The sequence below is a fragment of the Polistes fuscatus genome, unplaced genomic scaffold, assembly GCF_010416935.1.
Source record: "Polistes fuscatus isolate 324 unplaced genomic scaffold, CU_Pfus_HIC Scaffold2, whole genome shotgun sequence".
NCBI lineage: Eukaryota > Metazoa > Arthropoda > Insecta > Hymenoptera > Vespidae > Polistes > Polistes fuscatus.
This window is the reverse complement of record NW_025113096.1, coordinates 12,707,958-12,726,003: the sequence shown is the minus strand read 5'-3', so window position 1 is coordinate 12,726,003 and position 18,046 is coordinate 12,707,958. Positions and strand designations below refer to the sequence as shown.

Below are 18,046 nucleotides of genomic sequence, written 5' to 3'. Positions count from 1 at the left end.
TTTTCTTTTTAGACAGCAGGCGTTCCACGTGCTTGGGCGACACATGGAGGCGAAGACGTGCCAGTGTTTGCGATTGGTCCACTTGCGAGCATCCTCTTCTCAGGCAGCATTGACCAAAGCTACATACCACACGCGATCTCGTACGCTGCCTGCTTAGCCCATCAGGCAAGTCGTTGCTCTCGAGACGATAGTAGCATCGGTAGCAACGACACGATGAACGCACCGATAAGCTGTCCTTCGGCGGAACCGAACAGTGCAGCGATATCGAGCGACGTGATGAACGATCAGGCACGAAATCCTAGCACGAAATCCGTCGCTTCCCGACCACCTAGCAAACCCCGACAACCCCTCGACGATCTTCTCTTTGCTCTCCTCTTACCCTGCCTCGTTGTGAACCTCCAACGAGTTTTCCACCTACCCCTTTCTATCGACTAACCTGCTTGCTACTGGTATTCGCTTTACTCACCCTTCTATCACCACCACCATCGCCACTACCACCACCACCACTACCACCACCAACACCACCACCATCACTCTATCATCCTACTCGCCTGCCTGCCTGCCTGCCTACTTGCCTGTTGGCTCTCTTTCAACCCTAACAGGCTTTCATGTCCCATCGGACGAACAAGAGCAGCCTCGATCTAGTCTGCGTATAATCTCCTTTGATCGTGCCCATTCCAAGAGACACTACCTACTGACCACGAGAGCGTGACTCTTCAAGGGGTGAAAGCCTGATAGAAGGGAGAAAACTTGATAAATAACGAATCGAGTTCGTCGAACCTAATCTCCGCTTCTTTCTTACATTACGATATTCATTTTCTTCGGCTGGAAATATGGCTCGATCATGGGGAAAACGATGACGCTGATGTATTATACATTTCAAGGTTTCGTTAGGGAAATTCTATTTAATAGAGTTAATTCTCTCATCGTGTCGAGATGAGATAATGTTGTGTATAATAATATTAATAATAGGAAGATATAAGGACATGAGTTGGACTTGTTGCGAATGTTTAATCGTTATTAAAAAGGAATGTAATTGAGAGTAATTTGTGTATCGTGTGCGTTCAGCTCTGGATAGAATTTCATAGATCGAGCTTTCATCTGCAAAATATTATTAACCCTTAAATACATGTGGTAGCAAAGAGAATTATCATATATTAATATTTAATATAACTTAACGCGCAATTTAACATATCTATATACGTAAAACAATTTAATTTTCTCGTTAAATTTGGTAAAAATAAACGATGAGATAATAAAATATCTCCATTATTTTCATTTTCATAATTGTTTAAGAGCTCGAATGATAATATTACGTTCATTTAAAATTTCAGCATAACTGAGTAATGCATTAAAGGGTTAAACAAAAATTTTATCGACTCGTAGTCTTCGCTTATATGACGTGAAAAAAGAAATACGTAAAAAGAAATGAAAAAAAAGTAAATGATCTCGAGAGATCTGTCCAGAGTTATAATACAATAAAAGTACAGGTAATAATCACGATCAATAATCTTCGTGATTAGACGTATCTTTTAACTTTGAAGGACAACGACAACCTACGAAGAGTAACTGTGTAAAGGTTAAGTTGTACTCGATATATAAATTGAAAAAAATTAAAGAAATATAAAACAGGGTCGAGTGAAAAAGAGAAGAAGAAGAAGAAGATTGGTACGAAATGAAACTGGTAAAAATAATGAAAACAAGTCTATTGAATTATTGACGTTCCGTTAAAAGCCTCTTCACCGAACACTCAAATTTAAATTTATGAGCATCCAGTTTCGACAGAAGCATTAAATGAGTGATCATTAACGTTCACCGAGTTTTTCTACTTGTTTCTTTTCAATATTTATTGATATTATGATACGATCGAGTTATCTCATTAACATGAACTTTCAAATTTCGATACAAATTTTACTAAATTTACTCATTTTTAATAAATATATTATATATTATATATATTCTCTACGTGTAATCTTTCCTTTTTGACTTCGTTAACTACCATGCTTTTACTTTGGCAAGCCTATAGCAAAGAATTCTTTTGCTTTTACTTCTTTTCCTTTTTTAAGAGGTGCTCTGATCACAAGTGCTCAAAAAGAGAATATTTTTGGAATATTTTTTTTCGATGAGTTATAATTTAGAATTTTTATGTTCTTTGTTATTACACTTTTATTTAATAGAAACTAATTTAAAAAAAAAAGGACAAAATTGTTTAAAACGAAAATAGTTACCTTCAATGTGATGCCTTTTGGAAAACTCCATACTTCTCGTGTAAATGATTTCTGTAATATTACATGTTTCAAAGGAAAAATACGATTACATTCTTACTATGTATGATTAACGCTATGGTTTTAATTTGAATAAAAACTATTACGTCAACAATTAAAAATATAGTTCATTTTCGAAGTTAAACTATCGTAATTTGTTACTTCATTTAAATGTTTGATATTTTTTTTAGTATTACTTATCATGTACCTATTACTATCATTTCTGTCTAATACAAATTTACATTACATTTACATTATATTCTTTTAAAGTAGGTACAATCAATATATGCAAAAACAAAGTATCGATTTTTTCAAAATTAAAAAGGAATGTATGAAATGACGTAACTCGAACGTTTGTTTACTTTAATAGCAACGAGACTACTCGTCACGAATTAAAAAAGTAAATGAAAAAGAAGTCGGAGAAAGATCAAAATGAAGAAACCCGATCTCGGGGAATAAAAATCGAAGCTTTATCTCTCATACGAGATTCGATTATGTAGAAACGATATTCGTAATCCCAATGGGCAATGTTTATGCTTAAAAATTCAAAATGCATTAGATGTGAGATACGAAAAGCCGATAATGCGCAGAATCTGCCACCATGCTGCTGTCTTATCTTATCCCTGGAAACTGAAATTCCGAGGCACGAATCCAACAGAAGTATGAGTGAGGGAAAAGGAATGAACGAGAGAGTTGGGGTTTCTTTGATCGAACGTTAGATTCCGTGCGATATCATTGCCGAATAATTTATAGAAAAGGGCAGGAAACGGAGCACGGGAAATTGCAAGAAAGTAAAAATAAAATATTTTTTCTTGGCCTAGTAGAAGAAATAAGTGGACAAAATTTCTCACCAATTTTTTACTCGCGATTTCCTCTTCTTCTTCTATTTTTCTTTTGCTTTTTTTTATTTTCTTTCTCTTTTTATTTCTTCTCATCGAAAGGAATTAAAACATTCATCATAAACGTTAAATGTACGCGGTTATTTGCATGAAAACTGTATAAAAATTGTCGACCAACGTTAAACGAGTTTTAAATGATTCATCTTTTTATCCGAAATTAATTATAAATAACGAGTTAAGTGTACAATAATTAGAAAGAAAGAGTAAGAAGCATTCGATGATCTGTTCGTCAAGCTGTCAGAGTCGAAAATTTAAAAAAAAGTCTACTTTTATTTGTCACCGCGAATATTTCGATTATTATCTAACGTAAAAAAAGGGAAAAGAAATAAAGTAAAAATAAATTATAACGTTCAAATTTGAGACGCGAGTACAGGAGAACAGGTCAAGTCTAGTCCGAAGTCAAAAAATCCTTGTTATTTCTCGTAGCGAAGCGAAATTATTCAGACATGTTAGCTGAAAAAGAATCCTGAAAAAGTTAACCCTTTGTCGCGGTTCTCGCGATTGTTACGTTGGGAATGAAAGTTCGCGTACGTTAGAACAATGAAAAAACAACACAAGAAAGAAAATACTTGACTACTTTGACAAAAGTTCGTTAACACGTTGTTTGTTTCGATGTGTCTCATACCACTCGACGTAGTCATTTACCAATAAGCCTCGTACTTAACTTTTCTTTTTTTTCGGTCTCATAACCTCAATTATTTTACCGTTCCATTTTGGAACGGATTATTTGAAAAAAGAAAAAAGATTACTCTCATTGTACTTCGTTCGGGGAATTAGACTCATTCAGAAACTTTGCGAGTCGTAATCGTATCATGAGAACGAAGATCATTATCTCGTTGTTTATACGGTGCTCATTTGCAAACGAGTTTTTCGTTCTTTCGAGGATTCTAAACAAAAAATTCAGAATATCATGAAATATAACAAATACGCGTTTCATGGCAGAAAATATTTTGTAAACTATTTAATGTCGCTGTATACAATTTACCGAAGGTAAAAAGCGGAATATAGAATATTTATTCGACGTGTACACCTGTCAAGAGATTTTTAAAAACACATGCGTTCGGTTTTTTTTAATCATTTCTCTCTCTCTCTCTCTCTCTCTCTTTGATTCACTTTATTTATTTTTCACAGAACCACACTGTCGGAGGGAGACCACCTCTGATTTTTGCTATCACTAATTTTATTTTTTTTTTCCTGACGGAATATATTATTTTACACCGACACAACATTGCGTGGAATATTACACATGCTATGTTCAAAATTATCTTAATGGCCATTTTTATGAATATATGTAAATTGTTTTTAAGCGTGAAATATCATCGCTCATCTTGCGTCTACATGAACGTATTTACGTACGTTTTTACGTGTATATATGTATGTACGAGTTATGAAATTACTGGCTAACAATTAAACAATGTGACATTACCAATGATATTTCCACTATTCAAATTGCGCAGTCATTTTTATGTCCTTTTAAAAAATTTGTTATTCATTCTATTTTACGTATATTAAAATATACATATATATATATACTGTATATATGTACTGTATATATGGCATAGAATATACGTATATACATACGTACTTACATTACTCTCGAATGCTTCTCAGTTACGACGAAAGTTTGCACGCTTATCGGTAGCGTGTGCTCCATCAATGAGACTCGATTAACATTAAAGCGAACGATTTTACGAGTGAAGTGAAATACGTTTACCCAAAACTTTCTTAAAATTCATTTAATTTACCGTCAAGAGTCCAAATGTTCTACGTACTATAATACACATACGTACTTACACATACGTACGTAAATACGTTCTATGAAAGTTTACAGAACGATCAGAAAGCGCATTTGAACATAATGTATTTTACATACTTTATACTAAACGATACGAATAGTGGCCTAGGGTAACGTTACTCTTTTGATGGATGTGTAATTGTGAAACCGATATCAAATTGCGGTTCATTTTCACAGTTATTACTCGTTATTGTAAGCTTTACTCGTCCCTAATCAAAGACGATAAAGTTGCGAGACCAAAAATTTACGAAACGGGAATTACGAACTCCGCCGATTCTATACATATATATAATATAATATATTTCTGTAAATAAATAAAGTAAAAATAAGAATTATATAAGAATGCAATCCACCGATAGACATCGTCTGTAAGCTATTGTTTCGTAACAAAAGAAAATGATGACAAAAATTTCTATTAATTTTTTTCCTCGTGTCCTCTTCAAAAACAGATCACACTTGATACGTTTAAAACGGAACAAAATATAATTGTGACAGTTTCAATAAATTGACATAATATTTCGTTTTTACATTATTTCAATGTAAAATAATATATTTCGAAAATATGTTCCTTAATTATTATATCGAAACTCAAACTATTCATGAACTTTTAAAAGCTGTTATCGAATTATCTACGGTCGCTTGCAAATGACTGTAAAACTTTAAACGCATTTTTCCCCGAAACATTTTTCCAACTGGTCAGACATATATTAATAAATTCGTTTCATTTATAAAATGTTTTAAACAATTAACAATTTTCTCTTTTAAGTTTTCGCAATATTATTTTCGAACGTTACACAGTTGCGTTTGAAAAAAATACGAACGAACCTTTTTTCGAGAAACCTTTTATGGAAATAAAATTTCCCGTTAATATAGTTTAAATTGATGACATAAAAATTCTCGTTCGATTTAAAACCATTATTAATTTGTAGTATCGCAGAAAACCTATATATATATATATATATTTATTTGTTGGCTTCGTCAGAAAATAATTTTGTATCATTTAAAAGAATTCCTTCGTAAAATATATATATATATATATATATATTAGTAAATGTTAAAATAAAATTTGTGCTCAAATGTGTACAAACAAAGTGTATCAAACTTGTATAATTTAAACTATTTCGTAAAGAAAACGATACGAAAACTACCTACATGAATATGTACATAAATAGATTTCATGGAATAAGATAGAAACACTCTTCACATAGTTCGTTCTCAAGTTTTAGTTGAAGATGGCTTTTCTACTCGACAAGGAGACTTGCTTCTTCCGGTACAAAGTTATATTCCAGAAGCAGCAAGTAATTTGGGTTATCGCACAGTCGATAAACGATGAGGACAGTCTCGAAAGTTGGCGTAGCTGCTTAGCACTATTACGAACTGTCGTACCCCCTTGAAAGGCAGCAGTTGAAGATGAAACGATTTAAGGCTCGTCCGAAATCCAAGCTTTGAATTTCAAGATTTTCTGCTTATAACAGGAACTGACCGTCTAGGATATAAATTTCAATGATTTCTAGCTTTATACACCTTTCTCATATGCAACTTGATTCCTCTTACCCCGACTAACCTTTTACATAATACAGTATGGTAGAGGTAAGAGATTAATACAAAATTTATGACAAACAATTATAATTACAGCGAATATGAGTGGTGTTATTTAATGAATTCTAATTTATACAGATTTTTAAAAGAAACTGCTAATCGATGATAAATTTCGAAAATTTAATCATTTACAGTTTGATAATAAGATATGTTCGTTGTGTCTATTAATTTGTAACTTTGTAATTAGAACAAGGGTGGTCAAATTGCTGCTTACAAAACTATTTTGCTTGACTGTATACACATTATTAGGTCTTATTGTCATTTTTTCAAGATTTTTGTATTAATAGTCCAATAGATACCAATATTAGAAAGTTTTATTATTCACGTTATATCTTCAAGCATCCATATACAGTATACATCCAAACTTTTGTTTAAGGAAACTCTATTTTTACATCTACTCGTTACGTACCTTTACTTTACTCTTTTTATCTAAACTTTTATTTTAATAATCTATAATAATGCACAATGTATACTAACATTACAATATTTTGATAATCATATTATATTTCCCAAGCACTATATACGTGTCATAAATAGTTATGAAATTTCTTATCTCAACTATATACATCATTAACGTACTTAATACCAAAACTATTTAAACTATTCAAACTAGTTCTCTCGTAATTAGAAGCAATAGAATCTCCCAACAGAGAAACACGTTCATGTGAATACCATAAGCAATTACACGATATAATCAAATGAAAACATCAATTAGAAACTAAACATCAATCACGACACTTGTAGTAGATATTCGAAATTGAATCTCCCTAGAGTCGATTAAACGTTCCCATAGTTTTCGTAGAATTCGGAAACGATATTCCCTGATACGTATTGCTGGACAATTCGCATTATGCAAATCGTGTAACGATCGGCAGTTGGCACGACGCTTTGTCTGAAAATCGCTGATTTTCGTCGGATCGATCGAAAGAACAACATGGAGGAGGAAGAAAAGGATGATGAGGAGAGGAAGGGGTGAAGGAAGGGGAAGAAATAGAAGAAGAAGGAAGAAAACAAAATGAAGAAAAATATATATATAGTTTGAAGTAAGTTACGCTATGAATATTCTCGATTTTCTCGAAACTGATAGGAGTTTGACAGTTAGGAAACACAGTTGCTAATCGCAATGCCAAAGTTAAATAGGTCGCTAGTGATGTCGATTATCGGTGACGTTAGAGAGGTAAACCGCGTCACTGAGGAGATACGTTCGAGTTGTCTAACAGATTCCATCGAACATCCTTCATGGAAATTTCCAACGAAACTCGCAAAAAATGTACATCTTATGGAAATTTTAGAAAAACACGATGGCACCGCTAGGGAATTGTACATTCTTCTCTTGGAACTGGCTTACGACAGGTCGCTTGTATTTTTTGACTTTCACAAATTCTATCGCCCTTCTTCGGCTATCATCATCTGACGCTTCCATTTTCACGAGTTTATGTCAAAAACAGATACGCTTCGACCGCCGTTAAGATCGTTTCTTTGGCACTTTTACGACGCCTGTATTATGCACGTATGAACGCATATATCTATACAATATTTATACATATATATACAAACTAACGCTCAAAAGTATTTAACCATCATGGAAAAAAGTAATATTTCAAGACTTCGAATGAATAAAATTATTTCTTATGAAAGAAAAATCATTGATTTACTTTAATTAACGGAATTTTAATATTAATCTGTATGATGGTTTGAAATTTTCTTTTTATGTCTATATGTATGTTCATATTTATTATTTAAAACAAATTTATAAGGTTTTCAAATGTTTTGTAACCAGTTAATTGTTCCGATCTTTATTAAGTGTTTTCCTAAAATGAAACGATGATGAATATAATCATCAAATATAAAACAGGTTTAAGCTGTTATAAGAATAACTGTTTTATTTTGTTATACAATTAATAACTTTATTATCAATATTAATTTATTTATTTTATTTAAACATATACTTTGCGCGTGAATGAACAACAATTTTTAATCAATTACTTCCAAATAATTGATCAATTAGAAATTTAATCTGATGTTGTTGAATGATATTGAGTAAAGTAAGGAACAATACATATTAATCTGGAAAATGTGTGGCGTTAAGTTTAGTTTATCGAATTTGTTTTACTTTGCTCACACTATATACAGTATTTTCATAATAATTGTTTCTATTTTTCTTTCATTTTATTTCCCCTTGATCTCGAAATCCTTTAAACATCTTGAAATTTACGAATATATTTTAATTTGACTAAAATTGCAATTTATACAAATAGAAAATGGTAACTACTTTGATTAATAATTTTTCCAAGGTTACAATTTGTTTCTAAATTATCATTATAAATACGGGTAGCCAAATACTTTTGAACGGTAGTTTATATAGGATGTTCCAAAAATACAAGAACGATAAAATATCTCAAAAACAAAACATTTTTCAACAAAAGGTTTCAGACAAAAGTAATACTATCTTTAAAGATCTGTAAAATGAATATACATATATAATCTTGGTTGAGAAATCAAAGTCATGTCTCACTCAGCATAATTTTCTTAAACAAAATACCATTTGTTTTACTACGTAATCTTAGAGTTAACCTCGAAGCATTTCCAAAGAACTGATCGACGACGACATTTCATTTATCGAACGTCCATCATGTACACATATGCACAAACAAACAGTTTAAATCCGATTATACAACATTCACGAAGATAAACATTTTGAAAATATTCCAAATTATACAACACGCTTTAATTAAATTGTAATTTTAATTCAATAATACGAGTAAAAGATTTGAATCCAAAAATCAAGAAATTTCGTTATAAAATAGCACGCGTGTTTCTTCAAATTTGAAATTGATTATTTTTCGAACGATAAATTCCAATCCTTCATTTCATTATCCAGATAATTATTTGTAAATAATTACGGAAAAACGTGCTTGCAATATTTTATTATAAAAGCTTTCTTCCTTGCTCGCTAACTGCAACGGAATAAAACGCTTGCCGATATTCGAAAACCGATACTCGATATATATTCTGTGATATGTTTATGTGTGTGTGTGTATACACACGCGTATACATATGTGTGACCTAAATCGTACTACTTTACTCTACTTATCGTATACTAGACTATACCGAAGCGTATATATTAAAAAGTTGGGGTCCAAACAGTTTGTTATTGGCGGAACAACTTTACCAAGACCAAACGGTCGAACGATATTAAATTGTAGTATTAAAATAAAAAGTATTTTTTTTCTTTCAATATATTGATTCAGGAAAATGTTGTCATGCGTAAAATAAAAACTACAAAAATATCTTATTTTTTAGAGTTCCACAAAATCGATATAGAAAATATACACGTTCGATGTTTTCTATTATTTCACAACAGGATCCACTTCGTTCTACGTCTTATCTTGGATTTCATAGACGAGTATCCTCTCATAGAAGAAGAAGAAGAAAAAGAAGAAGAAAAGATCTCGAAAGAATCGACGAACGTGAAAAGACCGAATTACGTGTCACTGGCACACATCGTGCATCTTCTATGGAATCGTTTGAAGATCATACCGGAATATCTTTCAAAAAGAGACTCGGTAAAAACCGGACCTTATTTGATCCATTCTAAGACTAAACTACGCCTAGATATTATTCGATAGAAATGATTGTAGGATAGAAAAAATAGGACAGAGGTCGAGGGTTGGCACGAAAAGGATTTCGTTTCGAAAGGGGTTCAAGCCAGTTGCGAGCTTAACCATTGCGAAAGTTGTAGTATTGCGAGTGAGACTATTTTACGAGTGATAAATGCGATCAAGGGAGCCTTCCATGAGAATAAATTAATTTCTGCCGTGGCTAAAGAAAGGTATTACTTCCGGCAAGTAGTTCGAACGGATGCGTCGTTGACGATCCTTTTCACACAGAGACCTCTTAAAAGGAGATATTTACGAGAAGACTCAATGGGCCGTGATGAGGAAACTCGCGGCAGCCATTGAGATGGACATTAAGACGACTTTCGAGATGATGCAGGAGAATGATATGAAAGGGGAGACGATAAAGAGGAATTACGAGGAGAAGAAGAAGCTGAACTCGCTCGAAGCCGAATTGTCGCGTAAAGGAACAGACTTGGATCTTTTGCGAGCTGAACATTTTCAACTCGAAGGGAGGATCCAAAATAGTACGATTCTCTTCTATTTACCTAGTTACTTACTTCGTTTCTTCCTTCTCTTCATTCTTCTTCTTCTTCTTCTTCTACTTCTTCTTCTTCTTCTTCTACTTCTTCTTCTTCTTCTTCTTCTTCTTCTTTCGAAGTAGTCAGGTTATTCATTCTCTAAAAACTTTTTCCCTGGATAATATATATATAAATAGCCTGGGAGAAAGTAGGAAGAGCAGAACTGGGGAACAGAGTTATCGAATTATTGAGTAGTCGAGCTACTCGATCGATCGATCATCGTCGAACAAGCGAGTGACCGTGATCGTTGATCGCCTTCAGTCTCAACAGACCTTATTTTTTGGAAACTTGTCGAAGTAGAAGAAAAAGAAGAAGAAAAATACAAGGACGAAGTAAAAGTAGCGAAGGGAAACAAGAAAATTTTATTACTTGCTACGCGTCTGCCCGGGGTCTTGTAAGCGAAAAGAAAACTCGTTCCCTCGCGATGAATAAAACATTCTTGCTACTTATATTTCGTCTTCGCACGTGCACCACTCGTCCTAAGAAAAATAATTTAACTGAACTTTAACGGAACTTCTGCTATCGGTATAGATATTTACCGATATTTTTAAATACGTTATTAAGATTATCAAATTATTGATATCATTTTCTATACGTTGTTACGCAGAACTTAGATCTGTTGAAAGAAAAGAATTGTGTCAAACAATCGGTAGAAATAAACAGGGTGTCTGAGAATTTTTCAGAACTGAACTTTAACGGAACTTGTGCTATCGGTATAGATATTTACCGATATTTTTAAATACGTTATTAAGATTATCAAATTATTGATATCATTTTCTATACGTTGTTACGAGGAACTTAGATCTGTTGAAAGAAAAGAATTGTCAAACAATCGGTAGAAATAAACAGGGTGTCTGAGAATTTTTCAGAACTGAACTTTAACGGAACTTGTGCTTTCGGTATAGATATTTACCGATATTTTTAAATACATTATTAAGATTATCAAATTATTTCTATCATTTTCTATACGTTGTTACGAGAAACTTAGATCTGTTGAAAGAAAAGAATTGTGTGTCAAACAATCGGTAGAAATAAACAGGGTGTCTGAGAATTTTTCGTACAAATGTTGTTGAGCTTATTTTACGCTCGAAAATACAAAAATTATGTTATATAAAAAGCTTTATTCAAATGTTATACCAAAAATTGTAAAACTATCTTAATGTAGGGTTCAAAACGTAACCCGCTTACGCGACTATAAGTATGATACCGCTGTAGTATGTTGTTTATCAAATGGCGAATCTAATATCGATTTCTATTAATTCCTGCAACTACATTCCTAATTTGTTCTACCCATAACATCAAGTGTAACTATCTTAGTCGTATAAACTTCTTGTTTTAATTTCCTGTACTAATAAAAATCATTTTTAATATTTCTATCGCATAATTTTCAACCATTACAACAAAAAGTACCACTAGTATTTCGTCAAAACAGATAATTGCAGTTAGATGGTAGTCCAACATACGCAAAAATAGTGAAAAATTTGTTAAGTGAACACTACTCTCAAAGAAGGATTGAACAAAACGAAACAGTAGCTCGACCACCTAGATCATCTTTTTCATCATGCAGTTGGAAAAATTAATTGAAATCGACATGAAATTCGTCATGTCAGAAACAGCATACTACAGTGGTGTCAAACTTGTATTCGCTTAGGTAGCCAACATTTTGAACAAAGTTTGAATAAGGTTTTAAATGACCTATGTTTATATAACATTTTTTGTTTATTTTTGAACGTAAAATACACTAGCAACGTTTGTACGAAAAACCTACAGACAACCTATATAATTTTTATCGATATATATATTGTGAGATCGAGTACTTGTATGTTAAATAAAATATACATTCGTGTGAAATTTGATCGAATGGCCCTGGGTAGCTCAATGGTTAGAGCAGTCGGTCAGAAAGCGGAAAATCTGGGTTCGAGTTTCTGGTAGGGTCAGCCCAACGGTCAAATTTTGTCACAAATACAACAATACTTGCAACATACAAACAATTATCAAATGATTTGATTATATCATTCTTTATACGTTGTGTTACATAGTTACACGAGATTTCGATCTGTTGAAAGAAAAGAATATTCAAACGGAAGAGACGAAAAAAAGACTAATCCTCGAATTGGAAAATACTCGCATGAAAATGGAACGTACAGGTAATCAAATAAACTCTGTCTCAATTATTATAATATTATCATAAACTTTTTTGATCTATTCGCGTTCAATTGAGAACAATTTTATCACGAGCACGGCTAAACATTCGAGAATAGGAACCACTCAAAATATTCAAATACTCGAGAGCAGCTCGAGTAGTCCAAAAGTGGTTTGTCGTTTTCAGGCCTGACTCGAAATAATTCGAGTTCCTCAATTTCGCTGAAAGCTTAAACCAACGTTTACGAATCATTGCGATAGTGACGTGTTGACACTGTTTCTATCGAAAGTGTATCAAAAGATATATCATTTGAAATTTTCAGTTAAAAAATGATTATCATTAATTTAATCGTTTTTCATTAATAAATTGTTGACTATTCCTATAATGGTGTTAGCTTTTAACAATTATTCTCAAAATATGTCCGTTCAAACGCAAAGGTGTCAAGAGTTACCTTTTGATTGAAATACTGTAATATTGTTAATAACGTGAAGCATCGAAAGAGCAAAATTGAATCAATTCGACGGGTCGGTAATATCGACGTAATTACTGAAAATTTGATCGTTGACGTGTTTCACTTTCTTGATGAAAAAGGCAATACGGTTGATTGTAAGAGCGAACGTTTCTGAAGATAAATTGAAATCTTACGAATGAGGAGTGAGACAAGCAAGACAAGGAAGAAAAATCGATAAAGAGAGAAAAGAAAAAAAAAGGAAAAATAGAGAAAAGTGAAAAAGTGAAAAGGAGGGAAGCTGTTCGATGAAATTTTCTCTTCTCGAATACGACGATCGCTCCCTTCAATAAGCAAATTCTCTTATTTTTCTTTTTTTTTCCTTACATCTATATCTCATCACTCGGGGGTTTTTCTTATCGCAGCGGAGTCATGGGACATTTTGCAAAGTCAGGCCGTGAGCCTGGCTGAGAATAAATTGGAACTGGAAAACAGCGTGAGAAGACTAGTCGAAGAGAAGAAGATGGTCGGTAATCGCGATGCGTGTCTCGAGACAGAAAGAGCTCTTCGGATCTTGCTGACCGAATTGGAGAGAGAAAATGATTCGGTAAGTCAATTGTATGGCATGGTAGAAAGAGAAGAGGGTTGAAGGGGGGAAGAGGAAAAGGGTTGAACAAGGTTCCTGTGAGAACAGTGTTCCCTGACGGGAGATCATCTCTATTGCTCGTGACATTTTGACACGAGAACGTGGTCGAAATTCGTAATATCGATTGAACGTGTATATATATTATATGTGTGTGTGTGTGTGTGTGTGTTACGTATACTTATATATGTATATAACAAGTACTGCACATAGAAATGTATAAAGAGAAATATATTACATATACGTTTTCTGTAAAAATAAAATGTAATATACATGTGTATATATATATGTATATAACAAGTACTACACATAGAAATATATAAAGAGAGATATATATTATATATACACGTTCTCCATAAAATAAAGTAAAAGAATTTTTCAAGTCGAAAATATACCATTGAAATTTCCTAAATACGTTTACCGACGAACCTTCTTCTTTTTAGATAAAAATGGAGTACAATGTTAAAGTAAAAGAATTGGAAAGAAAGTTGGAAGAAATGAAAAATCGTGAAGAAAACGTAAAGGAGTACGATACGGAGAGAAATGAAGTAGGATTATACGAGGAAACGATATTAATGCCAGGAGATGATCCTGAATTAGATATGACGCGACAATTTATCTCGAATCGTCAAAAAATCGAACTTCTTCAACGACAAAACGAGCGCCTGTCGAAAACGTTGAATCGTTTGAGAGAGTATCGTTTAACGACAATAACGACCACCACAACTACGATGACGATGACGACGACGACGATGAAAATGAAGACAACCAACACGAAAAGTCTTCTCAAATGATCTCCTAGATCTCTTTTTAGGCGTTCACGGATTTGCATGTTCTTTGTAAAAGATCCTGATAAATCGTTCGAGATATCAAAGGCACGCGATAATGTAGCAATGAGGCGCAAGTAATTCGTTCCAAAAGCTTTCTTCGATAACTATCTTCGCTATTCTAGTTCAATTCTTTCTTTTTTTTTTTTTTCCTTATTTTCATCCCCATACTTTCAAACGGCACTCGGTGACAATAATTCTTCCTCAAAAATGCGAGATGAAAAAAAGAAAAAAGAACATTGTCAAAGGACTGAAAAAAGAGAGTAAAACTAGTAGACCAAGCGAATCTCGATGTATCAAAAAGTTTTAATCATCTTGGGTAATTACGAACTATCAAGGTAGTCCTAACTTTTATGCTTGTTCCTCTCTCCCTCTCTTTCTTTCTCTCCCTCCCTTTCTGTTTCTCGATGATGGTACTAATAAATTATACCGTCAGACTTTGCTCGTATCCAAAGTTCTTCGAAGCACGTTCGACTTCCGGCATCTGGCTCGTCCCTTAGTTGCCATAGTCCGATCGAGATCAAACTGGAACATTGATTTCACGGCTCGAGAATACTCCAAGAAACTTCGTTTCTCTCGAGTTTAGATTTCAACGCTTTTCTCGCATCTTTTCATATACGTATATACTTACTTACCTATATATATATATATATATATGTGTGTGTGCATGTGTGTGTGTGTGTGTGTATGTACCTACTCGTTTCGATTGAGTTCGAGAAATTCGGCTAAATAAACCTCATCCAAGCTCTGATAGTATAAAACAACTTGTTGATTTGGCACCGTTCATAAGTTTCCCTTGAATAGCTATGTATGTATGTATGTATGTACGTAAGTACTCAATCTTTTCTACAAATGTATACCAACAAAATTTCCTCGAAGTGTGGGTAAAGGGAAAAAGGAAAATTGACTTTTACGGAAAGGAAAATAAGAGAACGTTTGTTCCTAAACCTTTTTATTATTCGTACGTGGCTCTCACTCGTACATAATAAATAAAAGGAAGGTTTCTCGGTGTTTTAGAAGAAAATAATTAAATTCGTTCTTAACAATATGTATGTATGTATGTACGTATGTATGTATGTATGTATGTTGTATGTATGTATGTATGTATGTATATACTCCAACGTAAACGTAAATTCTTGAACGTGCGAGCGTGCCTATATACATGTTATAATATTAATAATAAATATAATTAAATACATATCTTTATCTTTTTATTATTCTTTCTTTCTTCTTTTTATTTATTTTTTTTTTCTTTCTATTATATATATATATATATATTATAAATGTATACGCACACACGCGCACACGTAATATGTAACTTCATTGAAATATATTAATTTAAGTACGAATAATTACACTCCACGACATAACAATATTGTATATAATACAAATGTGAGCTTTTTTTTCTGTTTTTTTTTATAATCTTTTTTTTTTGTTTGCGTTCTTTTTTCTTTTCATTTTTTATAATTACAATAACTATGGAGAGCGACGGACCCCATCGTGATCTCTCGAACCAGAATGAACAGGTGAAAAAAAGGGGAAACGATCGAACGCGAAATTGATATACAATATAATTAGAATAAACGCGAGAATCTGCGATAATAGGACGAAGGAGCCTAGAGTCCGGCTCTTCCCTTTCGTCCTTAAATTGTCCCTTTCTCTCTCTCTCTCTCTTTCCCTCTCTCTCTCTCTCTCTCTTCCTCACTTTTTATTTCTGCACTTTTTTCCTCTCTTATCGAATCTTAACTTTTTCATTTTTGCAATAAAGTTTTATATTAAAAGAGAGAAAGAAAAAGATAAAGAAAGAGAAAGAGAGAGAGAAAGAGAGAGAAGGAAAGAGAAACCTCGCGCGTGACCAACCCATGACTCAACTAACACAAGATATCTTCTTTTCTACGCCGACATTAATTTCATAAATTCTACGTTATCGCCGAACTCTAATCAATTAATTAAATGAAAGAGATAAAAAAAAAGGTGATATAAACGACCGTGAGGAGATTGTCGAGCCTTCTAAGAAAATACTGACAAACAAATACATAGAGAGATATAGAAATATAATGAGAGATAAATAAAGAAAAAAAGGAGAGAGTATCAAATATTGTGTTTAAACATTCTTCTTCTTCTTCTTCTTCTTCTTCTTTATTATTTTCTTTTCCTTTTCACTCACTCTCTCTCTCTCTCTCTTTCGGATGAAAAAATAAACGTCAAAGACTCGAAAAGAAAAATTTGTTTTATCGTTCACATACTACCCGCAGCACCGATTTCTCTCGTTCCATTTTCTATTGCAATAAGACGAAACGAAATGAAGAAATAAAAAGGAGAAAAAAAAGAAAATAAAAACTCTCGTGGTATAAATTTACGAAAAAATCTTCATATTTTGTAAAACGCAAGACCCAAGACCGCATTGATTGATCGATAGGATTTAGTAGAACGTGAAAAAAAAGAGAGAATATATATAACTATATGTGTGTGTGTATATATACATATAGAATAGAAATAAATTATATCGTGATAACAAATTGAATGAAAAACGTGTCTCTCGGCGATTCGAATCCTTCTCGTTGGAGAACATTTCTTTTTATATTTTTTTTTTTCCAATTACCCATCGAAAACCTTATCATTGTAATTAACATTATTATCATTAATTTACATTATCAATATATATAATAATAATAATAATAATAATAATAATAATAATATAAACTACGATCACCGGGATATGTTGCATCGACCAAGGTGCATTTCGAGTGACCAAAAATAAACCCTCATTTTTTTATACTCGTCAGCCTCCTTTCTTTCGCAATATATAATAATAATAATAATAATATATAATATAATATAATAATAATAATTATTATTATTATTATATATTATAATCATAATAACAATAATAGTATTAATTATCATAATAATAATAATTAGCTTCGTTTAATTCCCGACTGGGTATACGAAACACGCACCATGTATTTACATCGATTTTCTATCGAGTTTAGCCGACGGAATTTCTTCCCTATGGAATAGTTTCTACGTAACATTCCACGTTATTGTTAACGAAGAGGAAGAAATATAGAAGGAGACAGAAATAAACGAAAAAAAGAAAAAGAAATAAAATAAAAAAGGAAAGTGAAAAGTAATTAATTAACGGAAGAACGCACTTTCTCCCGATTAAAATAAAAATTTGAAAAAAAAGATATATATATATATATATATATAATTAATACGTATTTATA

At 32.6% G+C, this 18,046-nt stretch overlaps 2 protein-coding genes across 3 annotated transcripts in view; both read left to right on the top strand.

Moving 5' to 3' along the window:
- LOC122517033 (alkaline phosphatase-like) overlaps window positions 1-3,720 on the top strand; it is a 142,053-nt gene extending 138,333 nt beyond the window's left edge. The window contains exon 9 of the mRNA XM_043635328.1: window positions 13-3,720. Coding sequence (XP_043491263.1) covers window positions 13-435 — 423 coding nt within the window. The 3' untranslated portion in view covers window positions 436-3,720. The remainder of the gene's footprint in view (window positions 1-12) is intronic.
- A 5,227-nt stretch (window positions 3,721-8,947) lies between these two features.
- LOC122516539 (macoilin-like) lies at window positions 8,948-15,063 on the top strand. 2 transcript variants are annotated; one of them, XM_043634420.1, is made up of 4 exons: window positions 8,948-10,123; window positions 10,199-10,701; window positions 13,772-13,953; window positions 14,433-15,063. In XM_043634420.1, the coding sequence occupies exons 2-4, from the start codon at window positions 10,494-10,496 to the stop codon at window positions 14,781-14,783; spliced, it is 741 nt and encodes a 246-aa protein (XP_043490355.1). In that variant the 5' UTR covers window positions 8,948-10,123; window positions 10,199-10,493; the 3' UTR covers window positions 14,784-15,063. The 2 variants fall into 2 exon arrangements, with proteins under 2 accessions (XP_043490355.1, XP_043490356.1); XM_043634421.1 differs by lacking the exons at window positions 8,948-10,123; window positions 10,199-10,701 and adding an exon at window positions 10,841-12,902.
- Window positions 15,064-18,046: the final 2,983 nt, after the last annotated feature.

Excerpts from the sequence above, each read along its gene's own strand:
- LOC122516539 (XM_043634420.1), top strand. The coding sequence starts at position 10,494 with ATGAGGAAACTCGCGGCAGCCATTGAGATGGACATTAAGACGACTTTC. Across the intron at positions 10,702-13,771 it reads CGAAGGGAGGATCCAAAATA|CGGAGTCATGGGACATTTTG; the intron begins GTACGATTCTCT and ends TTCTTATCGCAG. Across the intron at positions 13,954-14,432 it reads TGGAGAGAGAAAATGATTCG|ATAAAAATGGAGTACAATGT; the intron begins GTAAGTCAATTG and ends TCTTCTTTTTAG.